This window comes from Heloderma suspectum, chromosome 1 (genome assembly GCF_057233095.1).
Source record: "Heloderma suspectum isolate Gila_16-S chromosome 1, 16-S_ref, whole genome shotgun sequence".
NCBI classification, from domain to species: Eukaryota; Metazoa; Chordata; class Lepidosauria; order Squamata; family Helodermatidae; genus Heloderma; species Heloderma suspectum.
Window position 1 is genome coordinate 6,807,237 of NC_139458.1, and position 14,720 is coordinate 6,821,956.

The 14,720-nt window shown below is 49.3% G+C and overlaps 1 protein-coding gene across 4 annotated transcripts in view; it reads left to right on the forward strand.

Annotated features, from left to right (window-relative positions):
- Nucleotides 1-890: 890 nt before the first annotated feature.
- The window catches only part of ABHD12B (abhydrolase domain containing 12B), a 32,270-nt gene continuing 18,440 nt past the window's right edge, over nt 891-14,720 (forward strand). For all 4 annotated transcript variants that reach the window (XR_014787805.1, XR_014787804.1, XM_084834569.1 and 1 more), the window contains exons 1-4: nt 891-1,022; nt 10,338-10,471; nt 12,520-12,622; nt 13,329-13,448. Coding sequence is in view for 2 of the 4 variants with exons in the window: in XM_084834569.1 (XP_084690695.1) it covers nt 907-1,022; nt 10,338-10,471; nt 12,520-12,622; nt 13,329-13,448 (473 nt within the window). In the remaining 2 variants the exon portion in view is untranslated. The remainder of the gene's footprint in view (nt 1,023-10,337; nt 10,472-12,519; nt 12,623-13,328; nt 13,449-14,720) is intronic.

The window sequence follows — 14,720 nt, forward strand, 5'->3', positions numbered from 1 at the left end:
TGCTGGCAATTGATGGCACATATCTCGCACTGGAAGATGAGTGGGTGTATGAACCCCTGATGTTGTGGGTGGCATTACTGGGTCCTGTAATAGTGCTGCCAGAGTAGATATGGGGAGAGTTGGCAAATGGGTCAGCCACAGGGTCTGGCTCCTAGTCATGCCATCTATTCAAAGGCTTTTAATCACGCGACGTGTGTTAATCAGCTCAACCCTACAAGGATGTCTGTTTTATCACCCAGCATCTGTTTTGTGAATGGCCACTGTAAATATGGTAATTATCGCTGTCTGTACTTTTTGCTGGTCCCAGAGCAAAAGCAGTGAGTCTTGCAGCACCATAAAGACTAACATATGTATTCTGTTTCTGTGTCTATACCTACCAACAGAGGTTAACACTTCATGCCTCTGCTGAAGCGGCCTGCGCCCACGACAATATATGCCGTAAGTTTGTCAGTTTTTAAGGTGCCACAAGAATTTTCGGGGGGTTGCTTTTAATATTTCATTGTTAGCATGTTATTGGTAACTGATCTGACTTCACTGTGGCCCGACTATGACTCTCCGAAATAGCTAATCGTCACAATCAACAAGTAAAGACAGTGACACAGGACATGAAGAAGTCTCGATGAATCAACGGGCGAGAGTCATGACCCCCCCGCGCGACCCGCCAGAGGCCCGCGCGGCGCGTAACGACCGGCCCCCGCCCACGACGCGGCCAGGGCGGTGGGCTGCGGCCCGGCCCGGCCCGGCCCGCCCCCGAGCCGGCAGGCGAGTCCCGGCCGCCCGCCCCGCCGGCGCTGCCCCGTGGGAAATGAGGGCCGGCGGGCGTGGCCGCGGCTCCGCCCCGCGCCGCCCCTTCCCGACGGCGGAGAGCCGGCTGCGCGCCGCGCCTGTCCGGAGCTGCGGCGGAGCATGAAGCGGCGGGGCGGAGAGGCGCCGGCTGCGCCGCCGGGGGGCCAGGGCCGGGGCATCGCCGCCCCCGCGGGCCAGGCCGCGTCCCCCGCAGGGTCGCTCCAGCGGGCTGCCGGGTGAGTCGGGGCCTCGCGCGCCGCCGCAGAGGGCGGCGAGGCGGGCGAGGGCGGGCGCTGCCCCGCGGCGGACCGCTGGCGTCCCCCGCGCGCGCGCCAGGCCTCCGCGCGTCCCCCGCCGGCGCCCTGCGCAGCCGCCGGGCTTGCTGCCGATGTCGTCCCGCGCCGGGGACGGGGCGGGCGCGGCGGGCGCGGCGTTCTCCGCCGCCCTCCCGGCGAAGCGCCATTCCCGCGCGCGCCTGAGCGCGGCCTCTGTGCAGGCGGCCCGGGCGCCTTTCCGAGCGCGGACGGCGCGCTCGCGGGGGGCCGGCGGGCGGGGGCGGCGCAGGGGGCACAGACGGCCGCCTTCCCCCACCCTGGCGCCCTCCGGATGCGTCGGGGCTGGGGACGATGGGACTTGCAGCCCCGACACATCCGGAGGGCGCCAGGGTGGGGGAAGGCTTGCAGTGGGATGAGCCACAGGTGGCACGGGCAAAATGGGGCCCCCTTTTGTCGGTGCGCGTGGATGGGTGGTTGCTGCCCGTGCGCCGGATCTTGCCTGCTCCGGGCTGCGGTCCGGGGCGCGCTTTCGAGGGGGGCGAGGCCCACGGACCTCGGCGACGCTTGCTTCCCAGCACACCTGGGGAGCTGCCGGGCTCTGCTGGAGAGAGGAGGTTTCTTTGGTCCCCCGCAGCCCTTTGGAAAGAAGAGATGCGGTCCCTCCTTCATGTCAAGAAATCCCCCGAAGCGCACTTACACTGACTGCTCAGTCGAAAGATGCTTCGCTTGAAAAAGACCGTTCTCCTGGTCTGGTGGCGGAGATGCTTAGCTTGGGAAAGTGGGCTGCCAGGCGCAAGGGGCTTGCGGAGCTGAGAAGCCAGGATTCGAAAGCCCGCCTGGGCTGCTTCCCGTGTGGTGTTCTCCCTGCGCAGGGATCACGTTCATTTGGGAAAGAAACAGACTGGAAGCCTAGGTCAGAAGTGGGATGCAGCCTTTCCCTCCTTATTTCTCACTGGCATCCAGTCCTTTCGCTGGACAGTGGAAATGGAAGTGCTCCCATTGCTTTTAGCCTCACGCCAGCCCTGTGAGGTAGGCTGGGCTGACTCAAGTTTCCCAGTGAGCTTTCCAGCTCAGTGGGGATTCAAATGGAGTTCTTCCTGATCCAAGCTGAAGTGCTGAGCGAAATGTGCCATCAGAAGTACATAAGTTGCTCCAGATGTGTTGATGCCTTCCTCATCAATTTCTTATTGCCTTCCCAGCCTGGTGCCTGCAGGGTGAGTTTGGATTTGAATCCCATCATCCTCAGCCAGTATGGCCATTGGCCATTTGGTAGTCACTAGGGCCAATTTATTATGTGCAAACCACTGAAAGCCAACTCAGAAAACAATCCTATGTATGTGTAGACAGAAATAAATCCCACAGCCCCCAACATTCCCCAGCTGGCATACCTGGAGGCGAGTAAGTCCCATTGAACTCAATGGGGCTTACTTCCGAGCAGAGATGCATAGGATTGCGCTGTTAATATATGACACTTTCAGATATTTTATGTATTTAGTTTATATCCCACCTTTCCACCCAAAAAATGGCACTCAAGGTGGCCGACAATAAAATACAGATTTTGTGTGTGTGTATGAATTGAAAAGAAGTGTGGGCTGAATTCTCAGCTGCAATGGATGCACAGACTGCTTCCCAACAGTTTTTATTTTTTTAAACTGAAAAGCAGCCTTGGAGGCTCAACCAGGAGTGGAAGAGTGGCAAGGCTTCGGGTTCCTAACATCTTCCCTTCCTGCTGTTTTTTTTGCTCAAAATTGCCCGTCCCCGGGAGAAAAGATATGAGGTCACCATATGTTCCCCCCCTCCCCCACAGAGCGGGGAGAGAGAGACTGCTCACACATCTCCCGTGCATTGTGTGGCCCAGATGTGTTAAACTGTGTCTGGGCTGTACCACTCCAGTCTGCTCATGCGGGAGGGCTGTCACAGGATGGAAAGCTCCCCCATGCAGGGCAGGAGGGGAGAACATCCCTACACACGGACAGTTATAATGTCAAGAAGGCGGCTAGAGTAGAGCCTTTCCTTCTGACACCTGTGTTTCCTACATATGGGGAATCTCTTTGTATGGAGGAGCATTCCATCCTTTGATTCCCCACCTGCGGTCTGAAGTGGTACAGCTCCGACATGGTTTTGGTACCTCACTGAGATCTAGAGGCCTGAGGCTCAGAAGAAGTTACTCATGTGCTGCCTCACCCAACATTTTTTTTAACTTAAAGCTGCCTCCCAAGTTACAGTCTTCAACAGGAGACCGGTGTGGAGGCGAGGGGCGTCTTAACCAGGACCCGCTTTACCATTAGACAAAGTGAGGCAGCTGCCCCAGGCACTGCATGCTGGGGGTGGGGGCAGTTGCAGCCCCACCCCCGGCCATTCCTGCCCTACTGAGCCAGTGCCTCAACGGCGGCAGCATTTGCTTCTTGCTGCCCTTGGTCGTCTGCCTGGCATAGTGCCATCAGTGAGGCCATAGAGGTGGCTGCTTGCAATATAATGTAGTGCAGCCTTTGCTAACCTGGTGTTCTCTGGGTGTGTTGGACTACAACTCCCAGCATGCGCCAGCCAGCCATGCTGGCTGGGGCATGCTTGGTATTGTAGTCCAACAGATCCAGAGGGCACCAGGTTGGTGTGGCACCAGCGTGGTGAAGACTACAACTCCCATCATTCTCAGCCAGCATGGCCATTGGCACCGGGCTGGGGAAGCTCGGCAAAGACGGTGTTGCGCTGTAAATGTTAGTCTAGATCCCCGTACATATTGACCCGGTTTAAGTTCCTCATCTCTGCATTTGGAATAACTGTCTTGCAAAATGCCGGCTGAAGGTTTCGAGGCGTGAGAGAGAAACCGGACGTGTCGTTATATGTTTTCTAGCCCAACCCCGGGCGTGCTGAGATGGGAGTCCTGGTAATGCCAGATAATGCCTGATAATCCCCACCGCCTTGGGCAGGTGGGGGGGGGGGAGTCCAGGATCCTCGGGGCTGCCGTGCTGCAGGAGGTGCCCGCGTTGTCTTTGTTGCTGCCTCATTCTCCGTCTTTAAATCTGCAATCTGCGTTTGAGCCAGGCTTGGAAATGCAGGGCAGTCGGGCGAAAGACCAGTTTCGGGGTTAATGCTCAGCCCAGGGACATGACGTCTTTGGGTGTGCCTCTGAGAATGCACAGAGTACTCACATGTTTTCCCGCAGCCACTTGACTCCTTTATTAGTCCCTGACCTCTCTCCCAGCTCTGTTGTCTCCATGTAGCATCTGTCACCTAATCCCAGAAGTTGGGGGAGTGGGGGTTGGTTGTGTTGACTCAATGGTATGGACAGGGCACTTAGTGCATGCTCTGAGCACTCTCTCCCTTTCCTGTGTGTGTGTGTGTGTGTGTATACCCGCACACTTACACACGCACATGCACACACTTCCTTGAGTGACCAGCTGTAGCTTATTAAGCTCAAAATTTGTTTCTTTTAAAAGGTTTTAATTGTTTTAATATGGTGTTTTATTATTTTATCTTTGTTGTTCACCACTCCAAAATCTTTTGATGTGGAGTGGTATATAAATATTGAAAATGCATTACAAAAAATCTTATCCATATAAAACATCACAATACATAAACATGGCAGAAATAACAAACATTTATACTACATTATACATGCTTATAGCCAGGTCTGTGTGATGAGATTAAAACATCATTATCACCATTTAAGATCATGTTGTGTTTTATTAAGAATTTTGAGGAAACTAGATATATAATGGACAGCCCATTTCCAGGCTGTGGAAACAGGTACTTGGCTATACCTGGGAAAATTAAAATGCTGCTAATCTGACTAGTGTTAGTCCCAGGTTTTCTTTAGGCATTCTTCTTCAGTGGGTTGTTGTCTGCTTTCCATTATCTTGCAAACATCTATCTTGCTGCAGTGAGCATGTAAAAACAGAAGAGGTTTGTGCATGATTGAGGGGGGAATATTTTTTAACAAAATTGTCTGTCTGTCTGTCTGTCTGTCTATTATATTTTTATACCGCCCAATAGCCGAAGCTCTCTGGGTGGTTCACAATAATTAAAACCATAAAATATTAGATAATAAAATACAGATGATAAAATACATATAAATGTTTAAAAATACAAGATAAAAATAGAAATAACCAAACAGAAGCTAGCAGCAATGCAAAAGATTTAAAATACAATACCAAGTAAAACAAATCGAAAAAAATGAAATGCCTGGGAGAATAAAAAGGTCTTCACCTGGCATCAAAATGAGCACAGGCAAACCTCTCTGGGAAACTCATTCCACAACTGAGTGCCGCAGCAGAAAAGACCCTCTTCTCAGTAGCCACCCACCTCACTTCCTCTGGTGGGAGCTCCCAGAGAAGGACCACTGAAGATGATCTAAGGGTCTGGACAGATGTACATGGGAGGAGACAATCCTTCAGGTAGCCTGGCCCCAAGCTGTTTAGTGCTTTGAATGTTAGTACCAGCACTTTGAATTGGGCCCAGAAATGGACTGGCATCCAGTACAGATGAAAGAATACTGGCATAATAAGATCTGTCTCGCTGCCCTTTTGGACCAGCTGAAGTTTCCAGACAGTTTTGAAAGGCAGCCCCACATATAACGCGTTGCAGTAATCCAGATGAGAGGTTATTAGATCATGGATACCTGTAGCTAGGCTCTGTCCAGATAAGGATGTAGTTGGTATAGCAGCCTAAGCTGATAAAAAGTGCTCTGTGCCACCAAGTGCACCGGTGCCTCGAGTGACAGTGCTAGGTCCAAGAGCACCCCCAAACGACAAACCGGATCCTTTAGGGGGAGTGCAACCTCCTCCAGAACAGGCTGAACATCACTTAGCTGGGGAGACAAACCACCCACGAACAGTACCAATGTCTTGTCTGGACTGAGTCCCAGAGTACCAGGTTTGCATATCCTAACAACAAGCCAGGAATGAGGGGTTCCTTGGTTGTTCAGCAAAGTAGGAGCAGGTGAGCGAGAAGGAGCCAGGCTGCTCATCCACTCCTGCGCGCTCACAAACAGCCCATAGTTTGTTAACCATGGGTTGTTTGATTGTGCAAACTGGGTCATTGTCAGGAACTAAATGTAGCTGGAAAAATTTTAGAACATCAATTGCCATTTCCCCAAAATGTAACTGCCATGTTCTGAACAACCTTATCCTGGACCTGGTGGATTTTTTTGCGTTCAAATAAGACAGCACCTGCTGGCAGGGTCAAGGGCCTTTTGACTTGCCTCTCTTTTATCCCAGGTCACCAGCTGCAACATTCAGGGGGCCTTGCATGCAAGTGGAACATTAAACCAGTTGTCAGACTTGCCTCACCCCTCATGGTCTCTCCTTCTTCTTTTTAAAATTTAAATCAACGAATATGTGTCTATATGCACATAAGTTCTTTTTTCACTGTAGCAAGAAATGAATAAAATCACAGCCATTATAAAAACAGCTGGAAAATATCTCTGGGGACTGGAGGAGAAGGTATGTTGGTGACGCTATCTATGTGTGGTAGCCAGGCGATGTCTACTACAGCTGGCTCTGCTCCAATAGGCTGAGAACCTGTAAACCAGTTTTTCCCCTCTCCAGGCTTGCTGAAGCCTTGAAACTGCCTCTGTCACTCTTAAATTTTTACATCTCTCCTCATCTTGAGAGCTTGTGATATCAACATTCAGGGCAGAGAAAAGGAAGGACTCCTTCACACAGCGCAGAGTTAAACTATGGAATTCGCTACCACAAGATGTAGTGATGGCCACCAATTTGGAAGGCTTTAAAAGGGGATTGGACAAATTCCTTGAGGAGAAGGCTATCGATGGCTACTAGTCCTGATAGCTATGTACTACCTCTGGGATCAGAGGCAGGAAGCCTGTGTACCCCAGTTGCTGGGGAACATGGGTGGGAGGGTGCTGCTGCACTCATGTCCTGCTTGTGGGTTTCCGTGGGCAGCTGGCTGGCCACTGTGTGAACAGAATGCTGGACTAGATGGGCCTTGGTCTGATCCAGCATGGCTCTTCTTATGTTCCTATGGAAGCATGACTTTTGGAGGTGGTGTTTCCATGCCAACAGAAAAATAACACCCTCCTGCTTGTTTAAACCTTGATTTTTAAAAATGTTGTTGATGCTTTATCTAAATTTGTTCAGACACAGTCCCTTGGTGGTGGTGTGGGTTTGTTTTAGACATCTTCCCAGAGCACCCTCTTAAGAAAGCCTTGGGTAATCTTGCAAAATTGGTAATCGGCTGGGGTTTGCATGGGCAATACTTTTGCTGAGCCAACTCTTGCATCAGGATCTAGGATTATTAGCTTCATGTTCCACTGGGGTCTCCCTTGTGTAAACTTCCATTAGAAGCCTAGGAAGAGGGCGATGGGGTGATGGAGGCGGATAATCTTTGGTGATTCAATCACTTGTACCATTTGTTCTGAATTCGCCTTGCTGAACAATGGTACGAGGCACGGCTGGGAAACCTTTTCGAGGGCCACATTCTGTTGCTGTGTGTGTGTGTCGTGTAATTTGTGGGCAGGGCTGAAGCCAAAGCCAAATTTTTCTCTCTTTCTGCCACCCCCTTTTCTCTCTCCTTTTTTTGCCACCCCCTTTTCACTCTTTTGGCCACCCTATTCTTGTTTTCTCTCTCTTCTCTCCCTCCATCTTTCTCCCCATACCGATTACTCCTGCAGCAGGTCCACACAGATGGTTTTCAGTGGTCTTTTGAAATTTTGAGGTTTTAATGTGTAATTTTATTGTTTTTAAAATGTTTGTATTATTGTACATCATCCAGAGTGGCTGGGTGACCGGCCAGATGGGCGATTAAGAAATTTAAGTAATTAAGTAATTAATTAATAAGTAAGGCAGAGGGCTGCAGATTGTCCATCCCTGCTATAGGGAGAAGACAGATGCCCTTTCAAACTTCTCCTGCTCAGCCTGAATTCTTTCTTTCTTTCTTTCTTTCTTTCTTTCTTTCTTTCTTTCTTTCTTTCTTTCTTTCTTTCGCTAGAGAGGGCTTAACCATATCAGCCCACATGTGAAGGAGGAAGATAAAGTGCCTGCACGGGTGCCTTATGTACCATTTCCAGCATGAGGTTTCTGGCATACATGCTTTGCATGCACAGGGTCTCCGGTTCAATCCCCGGCATCTCCAGTGAAAAGGCTCAGGGAGCGAGGGATAGGAAAAACCTCTTCTCCCTGAGACCCTGGCCAGCCACTGCCAGTCAGACCTGACAACGCTGCGATAGATGGACAAGGAGTCTGGCAGCTTAAAGCAGCTTTTATGCTCCTCCAAATAAGAAGATAAGAAGAGCCCTGCTGGATCAGGCCCAGGTCCATCTAGTCCAGCATTCCATTCACACATTGGCCAACCACTGCCTCTGAGACCAGAGGTAGCATATAACCATCAGGATTAGTAGCCATTGGGAGCCTTCTCCAAGAATTTGTCCGATCCCCTTTTAAACCATCCACATTGGTGGCCATGAAGGATGGTGCTGATGAATGTTGTAGTCCAACACATCTGGAGGGGACCAAGTTGGGAAAAGGTGCTATACACATTTGTTAAAAAATAAGCAAATAAATACATCTTTCCGATCTTTTAAAGAAGCCTTCTAAGTTAAAGGCCTACAACCTTTAAGGTGCTTGAGCAGGTGGTTGCCAGTCAAGTCCAGGCACTCTTGAATGAAGCGGATGATCTAGATCCATTTCAGTCGGGCTTCAGGCCTGGTGTTGGAATAGAAACTGCCTTGGTTGCCCTGTGGGATGGACTTCGCTGGGAGAAGGATAGCAGGAGTGCAATCCTGGTGATTCTCCTGGAGCTCTCAGCGGCTTTCGATACCATCGACCATGATATCCTTCTGGAAAGGCTATCTGGGCCAAGAGTCAGAGGTGCTGCACTGCAGTGGTTCCACTCCTACTTGAATGGCCGATTCTAGCAGGTGGTGCTGGGGGATTATTGCTCTGTGCCTTGGCAGTTACGCCATGGGGTGCCGCGGGGCTCTATTTTATCTCCCATGCTGTTTAAAACCTACATGAAACCACTGGGGGAGGTTATCCGGAGGTGTGGGCTGAGGTGTGACTGATATGTAGATGACACCCAGCTCTGTCTCTCCTTTTCATCAAACCCAGATGAGGCACTGGGCGTTCTGAATCAGTGGTTAGTTGTTGGGTAAAAACTCTGGATTATTTCACCATAAACAGGGCATTCCTGCATTGTTTACAAAGCCAGATGTAAAGCAGAAGCAACAAGCGCACAGAAGGCAGCACACTCACTCACTGTGCTCTGGCCATGGTTAACTATGGGTTGTATAACCCATAATTAACTGTTATGTGCAAGCCAGGTTGATATGTCTACTTAATTGGGAGTGGGTATTCGGAACAAGTGCCTCGGTGAGGTAATGGGATGGATGAGGGCCAATAAACTGGGACTCAATCCAGACAAGACATTGGTACTGTTCATGGGTGGTTTGTTTTCCCACCAAAGTGATGTTCAGCCTGTTCTGGAGGGGGCTGCACTCCCCCTAAAGGATCAGGTTCGTAGTTTGGGGGTGCTCTTGGACCCAGCACTGTCACTCGAGGCACAGGTGGACTCGGTGGCACAGAGCACCTTTTATCAGCTTAGGCTGCTATACCAAGTACTTCCTTATCTGGACAGAGAGAGCCTAGCTACAGGTATCCATGCTCTGATCACCTCTCGTCTGGATTACTGCAATGCGTTATATGTGGGGCTGCCTTTCAAAACAGTCTGGAAACTTCAGCTGGTCCAAAACAGGGCAGTGAGATCGTTAATGGGGCCTAACCAACATGATCATATTTTTCCAGCTGCACCAGCTGCCGGTCCATTTCTGGGCCCGATTCAAAGTGCTGATATTAACATTCAAAGCCCTAAACAGCTTGGGGCCAGGCTACCTGAAGGATCTTCTCCTCCCATATGTATCTGGCCAGACCCAAACGAAGTGAGGTGAGTGGCTACTAAGAAGAGGGCCTTTTCTGCTGTGGCACCCCAGTTGCAAAATGAACCTCCCAGAGAGGCTCGCCTGATGCTTACATTGTGCTCGCTTCAGTGCCAGGTGAAGACCTTTTTTATTTTCCCAGGCATTTTAGTTTCTCAATTTCTGTTTTAAATATGGAATTGTATCGTACCTTTGTAGTATGGCTAGGTTCTATACTGTAGTTTTAAACTTTAAAAAATTTATATTGTATTTTATCATCTTATATTTTATGGTTTTAATTGTGGTGAACTACCCAGAGAGCTTTGGCTATTGGGCGGTATAGAAATGTAATAAATAAGTAAGAAAATAAATAATAAAAGATGGGACCTTGACTCCTTTTCTTATAGGGGACTTCTGGGATGGCTCCAAACAAGTAAAATTAAGCAGCTGCTACTGAATGTATTTATTTTGTATGCCTCTCTGCCCTTCGTCGTCCGAATATTTCCTTCGCTGTTACGAAAGTTTGTCTATCTCAATTTTTGTAAGTATTCATTTTGCTTGTGTGTGTTAGTCTTTAAATGGAATAGAAAATCCCCCATTATCTTAGTATACTTCACAAATTAATCACTGATCCAGGACCCACTTGGAATTCATTCATGGCATCTTTATTTTCAAAGTAGGCTGATTTGATCACTCTTGGAGTAGGAGGAAAAACCAGATCATGCAGTCATGTCTGTGACCAAAAGGCAAGGTTGACCTACATCTTGTTTAAGGGGTCCTCTCAAACTATTGTTGCAAGCATCCTTTTGATGATACAAAATGACCTCCCTAGCATGGTTGTGGAGCTTAATAGCTTAACAGGCCTTTTTCTGGGCATATCTACACTGCAGACTTATACATCTCTCTTTGATACTGTTTTACTGTCCAAAGAATCCTCAGAATTGTAGTGTCACACAGTATGAATGTAACATCTATTGCTGATAAGAATCCATCGTATTTTCTAGGAGTGCTATTCCTAAATACCTGTGTATGCTAACTGTATGCGATCAGTAATAGTTGTGATTACTTCTGTGTGTGTGCTGAGATAATTGTGAGTACTCAAATGTATTATTGAAAACGAGAGAGTGCTGTCGCAAGTGAGTTACTTAGTAATGCGAAGTGGAAAGTTGCTTAGCTTGGCTGCATTTAGGTTAAATAAATGGCTGCATTTAGGTTAATCTAACAGCTTTGCGGCTGCAAATGGTGTCTGCTACGCCATTTGCATCCAGAGTTAGCCCTCGCTCAGCTAGCAATATGGCACGGCAATGGCCAGCCATATCGCCAGCGATGCAGAGCCGGCAGCTGGCTCTGTGGGATTGCCACGGAGCGGAGCCGGCTCAGACGGATTCCAGGAGGAGGGACGGATCGCCTCCCCCTGCAGGCGGATTCCCACCCAGACCAGCAGGTAGAGAATCTGCCCTTCCCTAACTGACAGGAAAGGAATAGTGGTATGACCACATCTAAAACTTAGGATGCGCTTATCGACATAGGAGTCCTAAAAAGCAAGGCTTTGATCTAATTGCCCAGAGAGATCCTGGGAGAATGAGAAGCCTACCAAACGCGATTACCTCAGCTCCGCCAACCATGCTTGCCAGACAGGTCACTATAAAATCTTAATGATGACTGCTTTCTTGGTTGAGAGGAGTAAAACTTTAATTTTACTAAGAAATATGCTAGCTGCTATTTCTGCTTCTAATCCTCCTAATTGCATTTTGCTTGTTTCGTCATTTCATAGTTTTGTTATTCTCTAATCCTGTTTGAGCAATAAATATATATTTTGTGGTACCGCTTAGCGTTGCTTGGCTTGACAGAAGTGTCAGGGACCACAACCCATTTACATTATTTCTGGAAGCCCAGAATGCTCAGCTGGCTTCATACCTCTGCCGCTGCGCGGGCTCTGTCCACACAGCCACAGTGTTCTCTCTTGGTCAAGGGAGCCACAGACACGCCTGTTCAAGTCTGGGAAACGAGCTAGTCGGGTGGAGTGGGAAGGAGTCACCCGACTCGGTAGGGTGGTGAGTGTGCTGAGAGTTTAGAGATCCCTGGCCTCCCACCTCACAAAGTTACAAATCCTCTGGGTGGAGGGAGTAGCTATTAGAGCACTCCAAGGGTGCAAGACCAGGACAGAAGGAGGCCTGCAGCTCCCAGCATTTCCCAGCCACATGGCTCGCTGTTGCTACAGGGCTTTTTCTGTCTAAGCAGGCATAGGGTTGCGCCCTAAGTCGGTGATGTAGAGCTCACAGTCTCTCATCCAGAGGGAGGGAGGGGCTGCAGCTCAGTGGTAGAACCCCTGCTTTGAACTCAGAAGGCCCCAGGTTCAATCCCAGCAATTCCAGGTAGGACTTTGAAAACTCCTGCCTGAAGCCCTGGAGAGCCGTTGCTGCCAGTCGGCCAACAATACTGGGCTAGATGGACCCAGGGTCTGACTGGTTTAAAGCAGCTTCTGATATGCCAGATATCCCCCGCCAGCGTGATATGGCACTGAGAAATTGTGGGGCAGGATGATGACCGTTACCAGGAAGCAAACTTGAAAATGCAATTCTTTTGCAGTTGCTTTTCCCTTTTGGGTGGATTTCCAGAACCCCGGCGTATATTTGAATCACACTGCCAACTTCTATCTCACCTCCGAACCAGGGATCACCTTCGGCTTTTGGTGAGCAAGTGTATGTCTTTGCCAGCTGATTGGCATGGTGGCGGCGGCTGTGCACGTTTACCCGTGAGGCTTGCTTTGGTTCAGAGCTTGGGCTGCGGGGATCCATATTGCAAAGTAGCTCGGGAGCTGGGTCAGCACCTCCTCCCATATGTGCCTGCCTGGACCTTAAGATCGTCCTCAGCGGCCCTTCTCTGTGAGCCCCTGTCAAAGGAAGTGAGGCAGGTGGCTACTAGGAGGAGGGCCTTTTCTCCTGTGGCACCCCGGCTGTGGAATGAGCTCCCTTGTGAGGTTCGCTTGGCACCTACATTGTATTCCTTCCGGCGCCAGGTGAAGACCTTTTTATTTTCCCAGGCATTTTAGCATTTTAGCTTTCTTGAGTTTTAGCTTTACTTTTTAAAATCTGTATTTTAAATCTCTGCATTGCTGCTAGGTTTTATTCTGGTTGTATTGTTATACTGTGGTTTTAATGTTTTATATGTTTTATATTGTTTTATTGTGTGCTGTTTGGTTTTAATTTTTGTGAACCGCCCAGAGAGCTTCAGCTATTGGGCAATATAGAAATGAATGAATGAATGAATGGGCCATTCTCTTGGCTCCGTTCATTCCTTGATCTCGACAGATGCAGCCAGCCTCTTTCTCATCCACAATGGAAAACGCCACATTCTGGTTGAACAGGCGTTCCTGCCCCCTTTGCTTCTTCTCTTAGGCATGCTGTCCCCGACAATAGGCGGAAGGAAGCTGAAGGGAAGGACCGCAGCTGGTACGAAGAGGCCCTCTCGGATGATAATCCCATCATAATCTATCTCCATGGCAATGGGGGTACCAGGTGAGTTGAACACTGAAAAGCACAAAGGCAGCATTAGCCCCCTGTTGTTATCCTGCATACATTATCTGGGCTGGGGTGGCAGCAAAGGCAGACCGAATCAGAAAGAGATGGGCTTTTTAAATGCATGGGAGGGGCAAAGCTACTATCCCCCCCATTTTATCATGTGTCCCTATTTGTCTCATTATATTATAATTTTATATATATATATATATATATATATATATATAGATTCGAATAGTTCCTGCATCAAAGGAACAAGCTGAATGTGCAATGGCTGTTCCAAAGTAGGGTGAAGAAAGTTGTAACATTTTAAGAACAGAAAATCTGGTTTGGAAGCACCTACATTTAGTCAATAATCCTTTTTCATGTCTCAGAGAGAAAGAGAACAAGCTGAGAAAACCCAGTTCTCCAAGCTCTATAAGCCTAGTTCAGTCTGAACTGGGGAAAAGACAGTTCTGGAAGGTATTGATTAGCTAGCACCCATGATGTCGCCAACCAAGGCTGGCCCTAGGGATAAATAGCTCCCTGGGTGAGGGGTACCTTTGGTGTCCCACAGCCCCCCACGGTCAGCTTTGCAGGACCACCTAGAGGGTTTATGGGGCCTGATGCAGGCGTGATGCTGGGGGCTCTACTGCTGCCCCTACAAGGATCTATGCATACGTGTACAAAGCTGGGGGCCACATGCAAGAATTATTGTATATGTGGACTTCATCTGAGCATTCTCAGCTGCAGCTCCTCTTTGCCCAGGGAATGCGCAACATGATAGACGTGCTTTCTTTTTTCTTACATTGGGATACAGGAAAAAGGATGGGGTTGTGTGTCAGGAGGTGCCCTAGCGGCCTCTTTCAGTAGACTCCAATAGCCAACTCAAGACACAGACAAAAGGATTCTCTTCAAGGCTTTAATCCTTTTAAAACTTAATGACTCTTTCAGATGCTAATCACCAGCAACTAAGCAAGGAACAGCAGAGTGGCCTATGCGCCGAGTAGGCAGTTGATCCCTGTTTGAAGGAGAGTCACTTGAAGACCCTGAACTTATGGGCTAGGGAGAGATCCTCCCTCTTTCCCTTGGGTCCACGGGAGGCGGCCGTTGCTTGTGCATCAAACAGGCGCTACGCCTCCTTTCCGCGCCCTCCATCGCTCGTCGCTCTTTGTGTCTGCGTTGAGCGTCAAGCAAGCCCCATTCCCACACTCTGTCACTGCTAGGATCACTATCTATCTCAGGAATGCCGGCAGGAGGAATCTCTGCCAGCTGCTGTGCCTGTGAGGGATG